Source organism: Panthera onca, chromosome C2, assembly GCF_046562875.1.
Source record: "Panthera onca isolate mPanOnc1 chromosome C2, mPanOnc1 haplotype 2, whole genome shotgun sequence".
In the NCBI taxonomy this organism is placed as follows: domain Eukaryota; kingdom Metazoa; phylum Chordata; class Mammalia; order Carnivora; family Felidae; genus Panthera; species Panthera onca.
The window spans coordinates 105,132,853-105,153,234 of NC_138347.1; the positions used below are offsets into that span (position 1 = coordinate 105,132,853).

A 20,382-nucleotide genomic window follows, 5' to 3' on the forward strand; every position below is an offset into this window, starting at 1 on the left:
AGGCTGTGAGCTGTCAGCACAGAGCCCGACAAGGGGCTTGAACCCGTGAACTGCGAGATCATGACCTGAACCAAAGTCAGATGCTTAACTGACTGAGCCACCCAGGTGCCCTGAAAACCATATATTTAAAGACAAAGATGTGCACTCTGGGACATCATGTGCCAACACTGATTGGGCATAGAGTTTGCCACAGAGGCTAGAAGGCATACTATTTAAATTTGACAGCCTTTGAGGAGCTGTGAGTTAGCTTACAACAGTATGTTAAAGTTAAATATATTATTATTACTGGGATGGGGCTGGTAAAAAATGAGATGCTGCCAAACACATCTAATAAATTATAAAATATCTTCTTCATTCATTACTGCCTTTAACTTTTGTAACAACCCTGTGGGTGTTGCCAAAAGACAGGGAAACTGAGGCTCAGAGTGATTCAGCCACTTGTTAAAGGTCACATAACTTATGCAGAAGCTGAGATATGAAGCCATGTGGCTGATTCACAAGCAAATGTTGGTAAAGATCTGGGATAACTGGCACCCATACCCGGTTAACTGGGGGTGTAAACTGGTAAAATTTCCATGGAAGATAACTTGGCAATATCTATCAAATGATAGATGCCTTTGGAATTCCACTTCTAGGGTGTTTGTGGTTCAGTGTAACTGGCCACCAGCAATGAATTAATTAAATTAACTCTGTCTAGAAATGAAATACTATGCAGCCATGAAAAGCAGGTATATGTGAACATACAAATATAGAGTGATCTGCAATATATATTATTGAGTGAAAAAAACAAGAAGCTGTTCTCCACACTTCTTTGTGTTGTTTTAAAAGGGACTGGCTGCCTAAAGAGACAGGGAGTTGTGGATACTATCATTAAGACAGTTACACAATTTTAAACTGAGGTCTGTGGTTCATTTTTAACTAGTATCTGTGGTTTCCATATCTGCAAGTGGCAACATAGTGAGCTGTTGACAGGCATATGGGATGGCTTTATGTATACAAGTGAGTATTTTTATGGTATTAGTTAAAACGGATTCTTCCTAGCATTTCACATTATGTTCTAGAAGCTCTTCACTTTTCTGACTTGGCCTATCTAAATCTTCAGAGTTAGAAGGAAACTTGGAAACTATGCAATTCAGTATTTATCAACAGCAGGTCACAGCTTCCCAGTGAATTCTGAAATTAAATTTGTGGGTCAAAACTAGCATTACTTCATTCACTAAAAATTAAAAAAAAAATAATATAGACTAAAACAAAGTATCAGAATACATTGTACATAGAAAGGCTATGTTTCATATTGGGAAACTGTGTTTTATGGTATGATTTGTTGTACTTCTGTGTATGAGTTTATGTGCATACCTGTATATGTGTGGTCTGCATGTGCATGTATGGGCTTTTTGTGTATTTGTGTATGTGTTATGTGCTTATACATATATTTGTGCATGTGTATGTGTGTGCTGTGGTTTTAAATGCATTTCTGTTTTTTTTTTTAAGTTTATTTATTTTGAGACAGTGTGTGTGCATGCACACGCGTGTGGGGGAGGGGCAAAGAGGGCAAATCCCAAGCAGGCTCTGCAATGTCAGCGCAGAGCCTGATGTGGGGCTCACACTCACAAACCATGAGACCATGACCTGGGCCAAAATCAAGAGTTGAACGCTTGGGGTGCCTGGGTGGCTCAGTCTGTTAAGCGTCTGACTTCCGCTCAGGTCATGATATAACAGTTCGTGGGTTTGAGCCCTGCATCGGGCTCTGTGCTGACAGCTCAGAGCCTGGAGCCTGCTTCTGATTCTGTGCCTCCCTCTCTCTCTGTCCCTCCCTTACTCGTACTCTGTCTCTCTTTCTCTCTCAAAACTAAATAAATGCTAAAAAAATAAAAGAGTTGAACACTTGACTGATTAAGCCACCCAGGCACCCCTAAATGTGTTTCTTACTATTGGTCCTAGACTAAAAAGCTTTAAATCCATTGTTCTGGTTCACAATGTCTTATTTTATGGATAAGGAAATGGAGGCTCAGACAGGCCAAGTGACTTGCCCAAGATGAGTAACAGGGATAGAATTCCTACTCTTGTGTCCAGACTTATAGGTTCCTTATGTGTTTCATTATATTTTATAGATGTTTTTGTTGCCAGGGCCACTGAAGGACTTTAAGGAGTGGAAAGGTAGGTAATTGGGCTTTTATTTTGGAAGACCATGAGGAACAATGTGGAGGATGAACTGGAACGGACTAAAAGTAGGCTGGGACACCAGGTAGGAGCTCTGGTGAGAACTGATGATCCCCTAAGGCACTGACACTATGCCTTCTAAGGAGGAAAAAGGTGTGAAATTTATTCACAGGGCAGCAATGACAGGACCTGGTGATGACTGAATTTGAAGTGGCACAGGAGAAAGAGTCAAGAAGAAATTCCAAGTTTCAGACTTGGGTACCTGGGTAAATGGTGGGGTGGTTTGCCGAGCAGGAGAAAACAGAAGAATGAACAGTTTTGGGGCCAAAGACAATGAGAATAGATCTGAGATGTCTTTGGAAGTTTCCAGTAGAGACTTTCAGGAGGGAATGAGAAAGCCAGCTTAGAATGCAGAAGAGAGCTCGGAGGTGGAGCTAATTATCTGGGAATCATCAGTGGAGGGTGAAGGATAGCTGTGAAAAGATTCTTTCTTTTGGGTTCCTTGGGATCCTACCCTTGAGTGTGGCTTCCAGGATTTCTTATTGGAAAGGCACGAGCAGAAACTTCTCACCGCACATCACCTCAACCAAATGCCACAGATATGCAAAATGAAACCATTGGGGGCAGACTCAGAAACCAAACCAACAAATTCTCCTCTCAGAGACTTTTTCTTTATTTACTCGTTTGGTTTCCATTTGTGCCCATGTAATTAAATAATTCTTTCTTTCTTTTACTTGGAACCTCTTTATTTAGCCACTGGGGACTTCCCTATGGTAGGGGCCACAGTCTTCAAGGACTTGCCCCAGAGATCTCAGAACAGAAGCAAATGCATTTCTGCTTGAGCTATTATTTCTCTGCCAAAGGGAATCTTCCTGACCAGTAATCCTGCTAACCTTTTATGGGAAATTTGACTTCTGGGCTTCAGTATAGATATTAAATTCACAGTGAAACTGTGGAAGACTCCCATTCATTAAAAATTTCATTCATACTCTCAAAGCTGAAAACAAGAAACCACAGTTTGGATTATAGGGATAGCCACTCTAAATGACACAAGTGAACAATTGTTTCCGTCATGATATGTTTCCTGTGAATTCCAAGGGAATTCATGAAATAGAAACATTCTCTTATTTCACTTTTTATTGTAGATGCTAAGGTTTTGTTGGGAGGTTACTTGGGTACAGGGCAGGGGTGTTTCCAGAGGCTATGGAATGGGGCTGTGTTAAAGGACCCTGGATACAGAATTTGCCTGGGTTGAAAGGATCTAGAGATTTTCCACTGGCCACAAATACAGGATCTATCACTGACTTGATTCATAAACTTAACAAGTCACTTCGTCTTTCCAGGCTTCATTTCTCTTCTTCAAGAAAAGGTGAAATGGCCTTTCTGTGCTGAGGGTCCAAATGACATTGCTTTGGGTTCCAGTCATAACTTAAAGGGAAACTTGCACAATGTCCGGAGCCCTTGACGTCCTGCAAAGGGAGGAGGATGTCCTCTAATTCCTTGCAGAACTCGCTTAGATGACACTAACATTGACTTCCAAACAGAACAGTACATCTACCAAAAAGAAAGTGATGGCGCATTACAAATCTGGAGAGATCTATGAGAAGCTTCTGCCGGCAGCTTGTTCCATTGTTTCCATCAAAAACCCAGCTAATGTCAGCATCATATTCTAGGAACACTGGCCACTGGGCTGTGCTCAACTCGACGGCTGCCACTGGAGCCCCTCCTACTGTGGGCCACTTCACTCCTGGAACCTTCACTAGCCAGGTCCAGGCTGCCTCCCGGGAACCGTGTCTTCTGCTGGTCACTGATTCAGGGCTGACCACCAGCCCCTCACAGAGGTGTCTTATGTTAACCTGCCTACCGTTGCTCTGTGTAACCCAGACTCTCCACGGCGCTGTGTGGACACTGCCATCCCACGCAACAGCAAGGGAGCTCACTCAGTGGGTCCGAGGCGGTGGATGCTGGCCTGGGAGGTTCTGCACACACTCCCGTGCACCATCTCCCATGAACACCCGTGGGGGGCCACACCTGACCTCTCCTTCCACAGAGATCCTGAAGAGACTGAGAAGGAAGAGCAGGCTGATGCTGAAAAGGCTGTGACCAAGGAGGGATTTCCAGGTGAATGGACTGCCCCGGGTCCCGAATTTACTGCTACTCAACCTGAGGTCTCAGGTGGTCTGAGACATGCGGGGTCCTCAGTGCCCGTCCAGCAGTTCCTTACTGAAGACTGGGGCTCTCAGCCACTGCTCAGGACTGGGCTGCAGCTCCCACTGCTCGGGCCCCTGAATGGGTGGGAACAACCCCTGAGGGATCCTAAGTTGCTCCATCCACAGACTCTTAAACAGAAATGGAAATAAGGTTGATGGAAAACAAACAGTTCCCCCCAAAAAAGTAAAGGAGAAATGGGACCAAGTGGTCACTAAGTTTCCTTCTGAATCTAAAAATGCTGTGATTTTGTAAACGACTCTATAGTAGCCCTCATTTAAGGGACAATTTATCAGGCACTTTGGAAGGATGAATACAATTTTTTGGCTTGTAACTTCAGTCAATTAATTAAACAAATATGTATGGATAGCCAATTATGCGCTTGGCATTCTACTCGGTGCTGGAGAAACATAGGACAAAGGTCATAATGACCTGCCCTTGCAGGCTACGGAGAGACATGACAGCTGTGTTCCAGAATCAGCAATGGCCTGAGCTTTCTATTTCTGAGTCTATTGTGTCCTTAGTTTGCTCACTGTAAAATGGAGTCAAGTTCTGATAATTTACTATCTCCTCTACTAGCACAGAGGACAGGAATTTTGTTTCTTTTATTGATTGTTATATCTTCAATAACTGGAAGAATGCCCACCACAATGTTGGTGATTGATGTACAAGGTGTAATAATGGAGTGCAGATGTGAAGGATATATTTAAAGGTGGTAGAAGAATGAACCAATACAATGGTCTTCAAACTCCAGTATGCATACCCCAAAAGAGTTTACAAAGACTTTCCATGAAATGGGTGGGGATAGATAGCTTTAGGGGAATCAATTTCCAGATCATCAACTTCCACACGAACCATTTCTCAAAGGTGATCTGCCTGGGAACTGCTGAAAAGTTGTCCTGCTGACATTTCCCCCCATCTTCCCTTTTACAGGCTTCTCTTAATAAATGAATGCCTTTTCTTCCAGGCTTATTGAGATGCATTCCCCGAGGTGGTAAAAAGCACCCGGAGAAGAAATGTTTAGGGGTAAATGACTCTAATGACTGGCTAATACCTTTTGCAAGTCAAGTGGTTTCCAATGCTTTTGTCAACAAAATTTAGGTAGAACCTAATGGAATTGTCATTCGATAGATTGTTAAAAATAATTTTTGATGGTAGTTTAATCACAATGTGATGTTTGGCATATACTTCAAAGGGAACTCAAGGAACTGATTGACATTGCTGTAACAAGACTCCTTCCATTTCCACCTACTTACTAATGAACAAGTTTTCTCAAAGGTTAACATCTATAAAAACCAAAATGGAGGGGCACCTGGGTGGCTCAGTCGGTTTAAGCGTCTGACTTCAGCCCAGGTCATGATCTTGTGGTTCGTGAGTTCAATCCCCACATCTGGCTCTGTGCTGACAGTTCAGAGCCTGGAGTCTGCTTTGGATTCTGTGACTCCCTCTCTCTCTCTGCCCCTCACCTGCTCTCTCTCTCACTCTCTCTCAAAAATAAACAAACATTAAAAAAAAACAAACAAAAATGGAGGTAGACATGATGGAGAACTCTAGTCTTATTCTGTTAATAAGTAATATTCATTGAATACTTGAATGAGTTGGAAATGAAAACAAGCTCCTCTCAATAAAAGGTGCATTTCCAATATAATTTTCCTTTTTATTCCACAGTTGTTCAAAGTTTATATTTATATTGTTTTAATTGATTAATGATAGTAATTCTCATAGTAACAATATAGAAGAATTTTATCACTTAGAACCTTATGGTCACAGGAGACTTTAAAAATTTTAAATTGATATTTATATACTATGTGCAAAGAAGTTTGATAGGGTGATCAATAAAATATTTCAAACAATGAAATAAAATTACATTAGTACTAAATCTTCAGGGGGAAGTGGAATGGAAATATAAATTCAAGAATAAGTAAATGATATAAATATAAAATTTCCAAAAGTTAAAGAAGAGCTTGCTCAGAGGGCGCCTGGGTGGCTCCGTTGGTTAAGCGTCTGACTTCAGCTCAGGTCATGATCTCAGTCTGTGAGTTTGAGCCCTGCGTCGGGCTCTGTGCTGACAGCTCAGAGCCTGGAACCTGCTTCGGATTCTGTGTCTCCCTCTCTCTCTGCCCCTCCCCTGCTCATGCTCTGTCTCTCTCTGTCTCAAAAATAAGTAAAAACATTAAAAATTAAAAAAATTAAAAAAGATTTTAAAAACAGAAGAGCTTGCTCATTTATTCATTAAAAAAATAGAAGTGATAGTCAAATTGCTTTGGTATTTAAGTTTCATTTGATATATTTAAAAGATACATTCTGTTGGATATATCAAATATATTTTTAAATGTTAATATTTAGAAAGTTCTGGAAATTATATTCTTTGCAATTCTTTAAACGTATGACGGATAAATTTTGAAGTGAATTTAGTAATGTAAGAGGAGTACATTGTTTTCAACATTTTTCTGGGGGCTACGCAAACAGATCTGAAGAACACTAGGCCAATAATAGAAGCGTGATGTTCTAATCCTGGCTGCGTGGTTACTATAAGCCTGGGGAAATGCCCTTCTTAATCCCTCTCTGTCCATTTCTCTTTCTGGAAAAAAAAAAAAAAAAAAAAAAAAAGCACACCTGCTTGCTTTACCTTATTCTCAGGAAAATTCTGAGATCATATGAAATAATGTGAAAAGGTCTAGATTATTTCCTGGGGGCAAGTTGGACACCTCTGGGAAGTTTCAATAACTTTTCAAAGCTAACAGGATACTGCTTAGTTCCCCAGAAAGCATAAATGAAAGGTATTCTTATTACTACCTTTATTTCACTGTAGCCTCTCATTTTCCCCAGTTTTGATTCAGCTGTTGGAACTTCACGAAAGCAATCTAACATAATACAACTAATTTCTGCATCTCTGCATCATAGAGTTAGCAAGAAGGGACCTAGCTCTACTTCAGGGCACAGTCCAAGGTTCTCCTCTGATAGTCAGTTAGAGAAACCATAGACTCTACAACAGGAAAGCCAAAAAGCCTAAAATCCCTTCCCAAATGCCCCTGAAGCACATTTATCTTAGCCCAGAGAATACTGACTGAGGTTCTGAGTATTGTCCTTTTAACATCTATTCAGGGAACTGAGGAGAGTCATTCCATACCATATGGGCCCTTTCAGCTTAGTAGATCAATCTGACATACATTGTATTCAAGTCCTTTCCTCTTAAAGATGTTTATAATTTTATAAACAATTAATGGAAAGTTGGACCTCAAGCCTCTCCTCCCAGTTCATAAAGTTCATTAACCTGTGACACCTAGTGGGCCTAATGTGTTTCACAATTGGCTTTGGCCTCAGAAGCTTTCTGAGAACAATGAATTTCAAATGAGGACTTTTAAGATACCTGCAGTCTTGAAAAGACATGGAGTTTTCAGTTGTTGTATAAGCCCGAGAACCTGTGTGGAAATGATGGTGAGGAACCGCATGTGGAAAGAGAAGCTGGGGGTAGGATTTCTCTGTAAGGTGAGATAGCATATTCATTCATTGACTCGTTCACTGTATATTTATTCAGCTCCTATCAAGTGCCATTTGCAGAAACACAGATAAATGCCCTTCCCTGTTCTCAGGGAGCTTATACGCTGGCTGCAGAAAGGCAAAAACAATGATAAAACTCTACAATTACCCAAATGAAATACTGTGGGAGCAAAGGAGAATAAACAGCAAATTTCTTCTAGGGAAGCAAAGGGAGACTTTCCAGAGGAGATGGCGTTTGAGCTCAAAATAGGGAGGAGGGCATTTCAAGAAAGATGAATGTCATGTCTCCTTGGAGGCCAGGAGGATCTCCAGATCAACAAGAAGCTCAAATGTCACCTGCTCAAAATCAGATGGAGAGTGGCTTGAGTTAGGCTCAGTGGGAAGGCAAGTATAAGCAAAATGGGATATTATGTTCAGGAGACGATCTGGCTTCAGACTAAATCCAAGAACTCATAAGTTGTCATCAATTCTTTCTCCTCCTTCACCATCTCTCAGCTCTGCTGCTCTCCTTAGCTTCTGAGATGGCTGCCAGGCTCTTGTTTTCTCAGTTTAGCAATTCCAATATCCATATACCAATCCCAGGCAAGTTTCTGATGGGCTTTCTGGGGTCACATGCACAACAATAAACCAATTATTAATGGAGGTTGGGGGAATGGGAATTCTATTCTGGGTAAGTGCCCGGGTCATTCCTGTGACCAAGAGGGGCAAGTGCCAAGTCTGACGGCCCCAGCAGAACCACACAGAGTTGGGAAAGAGATCCCCAAAGGAACTAGAAGAAGAATGGGAACATGTACTGGGAATATAAAAACCGTAGCTTGGGCACCTGGGTAGCTCAGTCAGTTAAGCAACCAACTCTTGGTTTTCACTCAGGTCATGATCTCGTGGTTCATGAGTTCGAGTCCCATGTTGCACTCTGCATTGCCAGTGCAAAGCCTGCTTGTGATTCTCTCTCTCCCTCTCAATCTGCTCCTCTTGTGTGCTCTCTCAAAAATAAATCAATAAACTTTTTTAAAAAACTGTAGCTACCACTGACCACAGAAATATAATTTAATTACAATATGGCAGTGGCAACATGGAAGAGATGACAGACAAAATAGGTTTTTTGGGGGTATAAATGACATCAAGACTTGGTTTTTACTCACTTTATCTTCTACATGGATGCTGCCACTGGGAGAAGATTGCAGGTACTGACAGCCAGAGAGGGCTAAATAAATATATAGAGATAAATACCTAAGTAAAAATAGGTAGATAGATAGATGGATGATAGATAGATGTACAGATATTTATTTGCTTATGATACCTTTCTTGGATATCATAACTTAAAGAAACAATATAGAAAACTAAGAGTCATATTACCCCAATTTATAAGTAGGCTGCAAATGTAGTTCTTTGCTTCTTGGAAACCAATGTAAGGAGGGCACCATTATCAGTCAAAAAGTTTACAGTGATCATCAGAGAAATTTGATTATTGTTCATTCTGAAACCTGAAAAGAATATCTTTCCAGGCACTCATGAAGTTGTTGTGTAAGATTGTAGTAATATCATTCTGTCAGTAAACATAAGAATACATTTTGTGGGGCTCTTAGAATGGTTTCAGTGGTGGCCAATGTCATATAGCTAAAATATTAGTTAAGGAGTACTGTACTCTGTAAGAATTCCAGGATATTTTGAAATCTTAAAAAAGTCTTGCAGAAGCCAGGTGAACCCATTTATGAACTTTTAGATGAGTATTCTCATTTATTGGACTGTGAATCCCTTTAGTCAGGGCATGTGTTCCCCACCATTCCTTAGTGTCTTACACCCAATGTATTTCAGTTACTTGTGTTACCAGTCTGGCCCCTACACGCATTTGCGTATGTCACTTCTGGGAGACATGTACATAACGAGTGGTCCAACTCCCCGTCCACACTTCTCAACCTCCATATCTTTTTTTTCCCACTTCCCAGCTGCCTCTGATATTCGTTTTTCAAATTTCTCTTCCATTGTCCAATCTTATTTGGACAAGTCATCACGTTCACCCGCCTCCTGCTCCCTTGGCTTCAGGACTTGGAAGGTAAAGCCACCATCTTCCTAAAGACTCAGCACCCCCACCTGCAGTGTGGTGAGACCGATCCATGTTTTTGGAGGTTTGCATGACCGGCCTGGAAACTGAAGCCAAAGGAATTCCCAGTGAAAATGCTTTCATCTTGAGCCAAGAAGCCTGGGTAACTTTGAGTTGGGAATGACCACAACTGCTTGTCTCGGAAATCTGAAGTAGCCCTAAGATTTGGCTTTCATTTTCTGGCGTGATGTGAAAGCAATGCTGCTTGCCTAATTAATTGGTAGTGTAGGAAAATCCGTGCACACACCTGAAACGAGAGTCATTGGTTTGTGAACTCCGAGCTTTCTTTGAAACGTAAGATTCTGAGGATAGGTGTAGGTATCTGGCTCCAGCCAGCAAGTACAGAGAGACTCCTGAGATAGGAAGGCAACTGTGATGTTTTAAAGAAGTAGTTAACTGCCTCAGATGAGAACCAACTGCTGGATGATCTTATGGTCTAAGATTCTTGACAATGAATATAATTTAGGAAGTGATACACATGTGTGTACTTTTGGAAAGAGGAAGTGGGCATTTAGAATTTTTATTTTAGTGTATTGGGGACATTAGCATTGTTTGTACTATATTGGCACACCAGCTATGCAAATCAGGGGGTCCGGCTGACCATAAAAGAAACGAGAGAGAAAATAAGACTTGAAATACAATTTAGATTTCAAAACCATGGTGGTTTATCTAGGACTCTTTCTGATAAGAGGCGAATGGACAACAAATTTCAAGTGTAGTCAAAGAGGGCATAATTCAAAACATTTACTTTTAATTTTTTTTTATTGTTGCGTTTGCCTTTACTGCAAAACTTATTAAATTTATATTTCCTTAACGATCCTTGCCTAAGTGTTTATGGGGAGGTAGCCCCCAAATCAGCTTGGGAAGTGGAGGGAACTCAAAAGAGGCTTTTAATTGCCGACGGGTTGCCTACACAATTCATAAAACCTGTTATTCAGCCCCTCCCAGGCTGCCTTTGGCAAAAGCTTTCCAGGCCTCAGCACTGGAGGGCATGGGCCCAGTGCTAAGCTTCAGGAGGTCCCACTGTGGTGGCTGAAGAATGTCCTCCCAGGCAAGGGCGCCTCCCTGACAGGCACGCTGGGTGGGTCTCCAGCTCTGACTCTCACAGAGGCAACACCCCCGGGTGACTGCTTGGCAAATGGGCTCCGGGCACCAAACTGCATGGTAGGGAGTGGCCCTGGCAAGGCCCAGAGTGGAGCTGCCCCATCTACAGAGGCCGTCTGGGGTCCTAGGGGTCTCTTCCTGAACAGCACCCCCATTCTCCTCAGTCCTCACATTAGCCTCTCCTGCTCTTGGCCAAGGGTCCAGAAAGTGAAAGCTCTGTCTCCTTAGGGACCGGTGTCCCCACTTGCAGTGTGGGAGACCGGTGTGGGAACTCCGAGAAGCCCCGTGCTCTCTTCCACTCCCACTCTTGGTTTAGCCAGAACTGCAAGGACACAGATTTATTACCCCCATACAGAACATCCCACGCCTAATTATTCCTCCTGAGGCATTTATTACTTCCCTTAAAAAATTACTTAGCCTGACAGAGTTGCCTGGTGCTTCATTCTCAATCTGATTTGCATCTGAGACAATGACATTTCTTAAAACCAGCCGCCTTAAGCAGAAGGGACAAGAGCCCTTCACATCACTGGAAAGAGGAAACAGATGCTTTGTGATGAATTAGTAAAGTCCTTTCTCCTCACTGTCTATAAGAGTCAACACCGTTTTCATTTTAAACCCTCCTGTCTAAACTGCTCCTAAGGTGAAGTATGGGCTCCTGGCTGTCTTTGAATCGCCATTTCTAATACGTGGGGATGCTCTGTGACCTAAAAAGGCCCCTCACAAGGTGAGATGACACGTCATTACAGACTGTGATTTCTATGAGAACTAACAGACATCTGGAGCGAAGTAACTTTATGAGGCAGAAAATTAAAGAAGTCACTTCCAGCTTCATCTTTGCTCCACCAGAGTCAGGACACAGGCCACTATTTTCTGCAAAGCCAAAAAGCAAATAAGGTATTGATTGAATATAAAAGAAGAGAGACTCTAGTAGTAAATAATCACCAAGAAAGTTTGAATGCCTAGTCTGGAGGGTGAAAATAAAATCTCTTTTCCCCTAAGTATTGCTTTTCTACCTTGTGCACTTACATAGTGGTGCAGGGAAGTAGATTCAATAGTTGTAAAACAAAGGCCGTGTCATAACCACAAGCAGGACATTGTTCTAAAACAGAGGAAGGTACAGAGAAAATGACACAATGGCAAGGAATTTCTTACAACCAATTAATTAGTCCTGGTGACTCATTTCCTACCAAAGTTCCTAAATGAAACACCTTTGGGTTCTCAATCAGAAATCAGGAAGACACTTTCATTTTGCATAGCCAGACCATGAATTCATAAATTATTTAATATAATATTAATTTATACCAACTACTGACTATAAACCTCAATTAAAATATTCTGAAAAACTCATTACCCATCAACCTATCTCATAATGAATGTGTCATATCTTATTTAGAAAAACTAAATGAATGTCAGTGCGAAAGGTAATTGGGTTTTCTAAGCTGCAGAATTCAGCTGGGTTGGTAATAATCAAAGTGTGGTCTTGAGGATTGTAGAAATCCAGGGCTCTTCCAGATGGATACCAAAGAAGTATCCTGTAGTCACTTGATAAATATTTGTTTCTGGCACCATAATAAAATCCATATTCTTTTTTCTGGCATGAATTAATTATTTATTCACGACAAATCTCATTTTGAACCTCTCTGGTTTCTGCCCCAAAAAGAAAAGGAGAGAATGCAGGATAGGATTTCACCTAAACCGAAAAGGTCCATGAATTGAAAAAGGGTAAGTCACTGACCTAGAGAAGATCTCCTAGAGGAAAGAGGCGGGTCTCTAGCAGTCATGTGGCATGATGGTTAAGAACACAGGGTTTGTCTTCAGGAACCTGGGTTTGTGTTCCAGCTCTTTCTTTGTGTTCCAGCACTGTGGCTGTTCTTGTTTAGGACTTGCATTAGCTACGGTAATGTTAGCCATTGTAACTAGGTTGCAGTGTAGTGGCTCAAATGTAATCGTAATTCATTTCTCACTCCTGTAACTGTCTAAAGCAAATCCTACTAAGCAGCAGGCAGCTGTGCTCATGCAGTGAACACATGGACCCAGACTCCTTCCATATTGTGGCTCTTCCATCCTCTAGGTCCTTGTGATTGCAACTGGTACACGGAGAAAGAGAACACACGGAGAAGGCAAACCCTTTCTTAAAAGCCTTGGCTGGGATGAAGACACTTCACGTGCTCTAACATCCCATTGGCGGTAATCAATCATGGGTCACATCTTGACCCACAGGGATGGTGAGTGGGAAAGGTAGTTTTGTCTGTTGACCTGCTTGTCAGGAAAAACTTTGTAACTATGAACATGATGGGGAGGCATGCATTTTGGCTGGCTATATCTGCCATAGGGCTGTTTATCAGAGATAGAGCAGCGATGATCCATTCTGTAGAAAGGAAGTCGCTGGACTACAGATAAAAAATTTGGAGAGATGAAAGACTTAAGAAAGAGTCAACCAGTCATGGGGGATCAAGCTTGAGAACAGTAAGATTAAACCTGAATAAAAGTCAGGCCAAGGGGCTCATCCCTCAGCTAAGAGGAGAGGCATTAGACATCAGGAAGAGTACAGTGCCACCAGTTAATGGAAGGGTCAAAAGGGTGGGTCCCAATGATCAGGGACTTTCTCTTCAAGGGACACCTCTCTAGTTGGTTCTGTGCTGAGCACTATAGTTACCACAGTGGCTGAGGTTTGCCTCTACCCTCAAACAGGAAATGGAGGAAAGCCTGTATTCAGGAAGGCTGAATTGGAGGCTGTGTGTGTGTCTCTCTCTCTCTCTCTCTCTCTCTCTCACACACACACACACAAACACACACAGAAAGAGAGAGAGAGAAAAACAGTTATGTCAAGGAAGTGACAGCCATGGCCTTTAAAGATAAAATAAGTTGGTGTTTGTCAGAAACTGTCCAATTTTGTTGTATAGAATTGAACTTCTCTGCAGTGGCCTCACCTGGTCTTTCCTACCTTCATTAGCTTTCTGTACTCTGAAGTGTCTAAACACAATACCAAGTAACAGTCAAAGAAAAATGAGGTAATCACAGAATAAAAGCACAAATAGATGTGAGTACATGCATATTTATTGCATTGCTGTTTTTAGTGGCAGAAATTTGGAAAGATCCTTAATGTCTATCATTTAAGAGAATGGCTAAAGTATTTTTCACCATATTGGGGATTACTATACAGCTATTAAAGAGAATGGCTTAGGGGGCATGTAGGGAGCTCAGTCAGCCGTCTGACTCTTGATCTCATCTCAGGTCTCGATCTCAGGGTCATTAATTCAAGCCCAAAATTGGGCCCCACACAGCATGGACCTCACTTAAAAAAAAAAAAAAAAAAAAAGAATGGCTTAGATCTGTACATTCTGACCTAGAAGGATATCTATGGATAAAGCAGGGTACAAAGCAGTTTTATGTGATCCCATCTTTGTATAAACAAATTGCAACACAAAACCTGTATGTATGTATTTGTATAAGCACAGAGAAAAGTGTGTAAGAATACATTCCAAGATTTAAACATTGATATTTGGGGGAAGGAGGTCTTAAAGACTGGAGCTATTAACTTTTTCCTTAAGTATCTGCTTTGTAAATTAATGATTAATAAACAAGAAAAAAACCCACAAGGATGTTTTAAATCTCGGAAACTGGTAAAATACAGAATGCTTCCTCCATCCAAACCCTGATCATTTAATTCTTTCAATAATTATTTATTGAGTATCTATCCGGTGCCAGGTACTTTCATGGCCATCATTTTATTTGAACTTTAGAATAATCCCAAGAGATCTTATTTACAGGTGACAAAACAGGATAAAAGAACTTTAGTAACTTGCTCAGGGTCAAATCACTGTGAAGCACTTTTGCCCACTCCCTCTGGCCCCATAGCCCCTGTGCTCCTGCCTGTAGTTCACTCTCCTAAAATCAGGAAGACAAGTGGCCCATTTCTTAGGTCAAGTGATCTAGCATTCTAATGAAGCCTGGCTAACTAGTGAGGGTCCTAGTTTATGAACGGAAGGGTGATCTAAAACAGGTAAGAATCTTGTTGGGAATAATCCCAGTCCTTGCTGAAAATCCTAAGAACTGGAAAGACCCATTCTTGAAAGAACCCCTTGGAGATGAGTCACTTGGTGACATCTACATGGGGACAGAGAAGTACACGGAGTATAATCTTCTTTGAGGGTCTCAGGGTGGTGGGAAGAACTGCTCTACTTTTAGCTGGCTTTGACCCTGGAGGTGCTTTCAGACGCCCTTGTGCGTGTAATCTCAGTCCTTTCCTTCTCGTGTTAGGGGCTCTTCAGTTAGGGTTACGGGCTTCAAACAACTGAAGAGTTTAGAGGCCATTGGTTTCTCCAGACCACATTTCCAGCCAGAGATGGCATTGTTCAAGACAAAGAAAAAACTCAATTCTAAATTTTTGATGCAACTGGCAATTCTGGCAAAGATTTAAAAAACTAGGATAGTTTCTTTTGCTGGGCTGAGCTTTAGGGTCGAGACTTCGGGCCATGGCTGACACGGGAGGTCTGGGGCATTCTACCACTGTTGCTTGGGGACAGGCATTTTTTATAGCACTCTTCCTAGGTTGGCTCTCTCCAGAAGTTTCAAATTAATAGAAATATGTTTTAATTAGACAAGAACCTAGATATTAATTTTTTAATGTTTATTTATTTTTGAGAGAGACAGAGAGCCAGAGAGAGGAAGACACAGAATCCAAAGTAGGCTCCAGGCTCTGAGCTGTCAGCACTGAGCCCGATGCAGGGCTCAAACTCACAAACCGTGAGATCATGATCTGAGCTGAAGTCGGACACTCAACCCACTGAGCCACCCAGGTACCCTGACAAAAACCGCTGTTGAAAAATGGTTAAAGCATAGCTAAAAAAGAACGTCTAAGGTAGTGCTTCTCCATATGAGCATCACCAAGAGACCTCTAAAAAATTGGGACATTCAGGCCACACCCCAACCAATTAAATCAGTATCTATGGGGCTGGGACCTAGGCCTAGCAGTTTCTACAGGTCCCCAGGCGATTCCACTGAGCAGTTAATGGTTGAGACTCGTTGGTTTACTGACCAATATTCTCACCCAGCTGAGGCAGCAAAGGTCCAGAAGCTGAGCCTGTTCTCAGGGCTGAGGTCACTCTGGGAGATCACTGGCAGCTGGTGTAGGACTTTGAGGCTCAGAGAGGACCTCTCTCGGGCCCCACACTTCACTCAGTGGTGAGCAACCTAGATCCTTCTCAAGAGCCAACTCACAAAGGCCAAAATATATTTACAGGCTGCCTTGTTTTTCCATTCCAAATGAAAACTTGATTGAGGCCCATAAAAAATGATTTGGTGTTACAATTTTTGATTACCTATTTTGCTAAATAGAAGACTGAAAATTGGCAACTCTTCATTACTTAAAGTATCTATCTGGGTATTTTTAAGAAAGGAAAATGTAGACAGGTGTCTAAACTTCTATCTTCATATATGTAAGTGATGAATCACTAAATTCTACACCTGAAACTAAATAAAATAAAACCTAAATTTTTTTTTCATGTTTATTTATTTTGAGAGAGAGAGTGAGCGAGCAAGCAAGAGCATACGAGTAGGGAGGGGCAGAGAGAGAGGGAGAGAGAATCCCAAGCAGGTTGTGTGCTTATAGTGCACAGCCCAACAGAAGGCCCCATCTCACAAACCATGAGATCATGACCTGAGCTGAAATCAGGGGTTGGACACTTAACTGAGCCACCCAGGCACCCAAGGAAACTTCTATCTTCTGATTACATCATTAATGCAATAATGAAACCAGGTGGTCTGTGGGTGGTTCTGGAATGTTGAATGCACATCTCTGCTTATAGTTTATGATTCTCAAATACCTGCATGGCCATTAGCTAAATTGATTAACTCAATTTTGAGGCTCTACTTATTGGTGAACAATCTGTAATCTACTTTAGACTTGGCATTTTTCTTCATGGGACCAAACAGAAGTGGTTAAAATCTGAAAAATGGCAACACCTGGGGTTGGGAAAAGACTAAATGCAAGCATCACTTGTTCCTGTGGCTGAACCAGGAGCTAATAGTAACGTGCTAATGTTCCAGATGGGTAACTGAGCACTGACCGAGGTGCTAGCTCTAACACTGCTGAGGTTGTCTTCTTTGGATCACACACACACACTTGCTCACATGGTCTCTCTCTCTCTCTCTCTCTCTCACACACACACACACACACACACACTTGCTCAGTCTCTCTCTCTCTCTCTCTCACACACACACACTTGCTCACATAGTCTCTCTCTCTCTCTCTCTCACACACACACACACACACACACACACACACACACTCACACACCCTTCACAATCTCCCCGGCAATTCTCTGCATTGCTTTCTCCTGCAGTACTTTTCTCTTCTCACTGACCAAATCTTCATGGTGGGGAATTTGGTGGAGGAGGTGTGAAGAGGCGAGAACTATATAGGGCTTGCTAGTGAGCAAGAAGACATATCATATGAAACAAAGTTTTCATTTTTATTTTACATATTTATACATAAAACTTTCAAGGAACCCTCTGAATCCAACAGAATGTGAATAGCACATCTAAAAATGAACTTCAGGTAGTCAACATTCACAAAATGTTGAAAACTGATTAAAATATACATATTACGGACAGCTATGACTTCACTACGAGGCAGGCATGTATTTTTTGACTTGTATAGCACCGTCATTTACAGTTCTTTAAAACTACAGTGAAGAATGAAAGTAGTCAATGGTAAAATAGTGCTCCAACTTAAAATCTCGAAACAAATAAAAATAAAGTTAAAACTACCCTCTTTGATTAACCATGACTAGTGATGGTGTCAGTACTGTACATTTTCTGTAACAATATTTTATTAAAATGCCTGATATTTAGTGGCACAGTAAAAAAATTAAAATAAATTAAGAAGCAAAGGCCAATCACTGGACATTAAGCTTCAGACATTATCAATGACTAACACTGATATTTTGTTTGTTTCTGCGCCACCTTTAATAACAGCATTTTTACAACCACAGAAGCAAAATAAATTCTAGCTTGTCCTCTGGTCGGATGGCTTCTTTCACTTCGCGGGCATTTTCTCTGCCATGTGCTTCTGCTGACTTTCGGCATGTCTGTAAAATTAATCATACAATTATTTAGTGCTAAGAAGAGAGATCCAAACTGCTTTCTGATCTGTAGCTAAAACAATCCCACAAACTGAGGTTCGGAGTTACTCGTAATGAAATCAAGAGAATTAAGAAACAGAGCTTAGGGGCGCCTGGGTGGCGCAGTCGGTTAAGCGTCCGACTTCAGCCAGGTCACGATCTCACGGTCCGTGAGTTCGAGCCCCGCGTCAGGCTCTGGGCTGATGGCTCAGAGCCTGGAGCCTGTTTCCGATTCTGTGTCTCCCTCTCTCTGTCCCTCCCCCGTTCATGCTCTGTCTCTCTCTGTCCCAAAAATAAATAAACGTTGAAAAAAAAAAAAAAAAAAAAAAAAAAAAAAAAAGAAACAGAGCTTAATTCAAATGGATTTGTCCTCTTTAATTTTTATATTCTAAGTAAGAATCTTTTTATTTAATAAGTTACTAGATTACCCTGAGAATGGTAGATGTCACTACTTTTGAGAAGAAAAAGCACTGTGTTTAAAAAAAAAAAAAAAAGAGTTAAGTATCTGGGGAAATTCATCCAACAAATGTTTGATATGTTTCTATGTGCCAGGCACTGTTCCTGGTGCTGTGGATTTGGTGAGTAGACAATGAGGTCTTTGTTTTCGTGGAACATATATTCCAGTGGAGAGAGACAAAAAAGCAACAGATAGCAAAGCAGAAGATAGCAGAGAGAAAATAGTTCTAAGCCAAAAGTCAAAAAAAGGTGTCATGGTAGAAGGTAACTACATGACTACTTTATTTGAACACATGCACACAGACACAAATATAAGCATTAAAAAGGCTACTGACAGAAATCTGAAGCCAATGATCCAGTTCCACTCTTACAAAAGCTAATGTCTTCCTAACAAATGTAGGTCTTTGCAGATGCCAAGATTTTCCATGTTTGCATACTTCCCTCCCTGCCGCCCTCCCCTCCAATTAATCCAAAGGGCATGATCATGGCAGTGAGGGTAAAAGTAGGGTGGGGTGAGTCTTCTTATTCATCAAGCCCTATTATTGCCTATAAGCCCCAAATTCAGCCAACCCAGCAGCTGGCCAGTGGAGACAGAGGGGGAAAAACGGCCAAGCTGCTTACATCACTTGAATGGCTACTAATTAAACGTTTTCCCAGAGAGTGGTAGGGTTTGACGTCTGCAAAAGACAAATGTCTTGAAGGACAATTCTAGGAATTTATAAATTTGGCAAGAGAAAGTCTCTAACGCTGTAGTTTCCAGCTGTAATCAAAGGTTCAGGGGCAGTTTTTGTGTGCTGCCTAGACTTGGGTAGTCAATGACGTCAAGTTTAACTCACTGGTTTTGTGCAGAATGTCTCCGATCTATGGCATAGGGACAAACCACAAATACTTTCAGAAATAGGGAAGTGACAACAGTGTCCTTGCCATATTCAACAGCCCGCAAATAATTGGTGATATTCATTTAACAATAAAGTAACTTGGGGAAAAGATATCAGCCCTTTATTCCTAAAACACAATGCCCTGTAGCAGACCATCTCATGGCCCTGTTTATGTGTATAAAACAGGCTTGATCATTTTTATCAAGTGGCTTATGGGTCTCATTTAAATTCAGCTCAGAAATATTTTGATGCCCACTGAGCTAAGATTCCACTGTGGCTAATTAAATTATAGTTTCTAGGGGCACCTGGGTGGCTCAGTCGGTTGAGTGTCTGACTCTTGCTTTCAGCTCAGGTCATGATCCCAGGGTTGTGGGATCAAGCCCCGCACTGGGCCCTGTCTGAGTGTGAAGTCTGCTTGCGATTCTCTCTCTCTCTCTCTCTCTCTCTCTCTCTCTGCCCCTTTACCCTTGTTCACGCTCTCTCTCTAAAATAAATTTTTTAAAAAATTATAGTTCCTACAGCAGTTTTAAAATATGTATCTGTGTGTATCTGTGCATGCACATGTGTGTTGTTCTGAGAGAGAAGGAAAGAACAGGAAATAGCTTCAGAAAAGCTGGAGAGCTTTGAAAAATCCTAATGCCCAGGCCACCCCACAGAATCATTAAATAAGAATCTCTAGAGGTGGGACCCAGGCACCAATGGTTTATAAAGCTCCCCAGGTGATTCCAATGTGCAGCTGAAATTGAGAACCACTGATCTAAACTGACACCAGGAATGGAAGAACGTCTCATTATCTACTGGACAGGTAAAGGGAACAGGTGATTAGAACTTCCCAGACGGTGCTCTCGGC

The 20,382-nt window shown here is 41.6% G+C and overlaps 1 protein-coding gene and 1 pseudogene across 6 annotated transcripts in view; one reads left to right on the plus strand and one right to left on the minus strand.

Moving 5' to 3' along the window:
• Window positions 1-3,608: 3,608 nt before the first annotated feature.
• Window positions 3,609-5,420, plus strand: LOC144617371 (small ribosomal subunit protein uS2 pseudogene; annotated as a pseudogene).
• A 12,108-nt stretch (window positions 5,421-17,528) lies between these two features.
• The window catches only part of SCHIP1 (schwannomin interacting protein 1), a 549,016-nt gene continuing 546,162 nt past the window's right edge, over window positions 17,529-20,382 (minus strand). For all 6 annotated transcript variants that reach the window (XM_060639085.3, XM_060639088.3, XM_060639086.3 and 3 more), the window contains one exon: window positions 17,529-18,165. In XM_060639085.3, coding sequence (XP_060495068.1) covers window positions 18,114-18,165 — 52 coding nt within the window. In that variant the 3' untranslated portion in view covers window positions 17,529-18,113. The remainder of the gene's footprint in view (window positions 18,166-20,382) is intronic.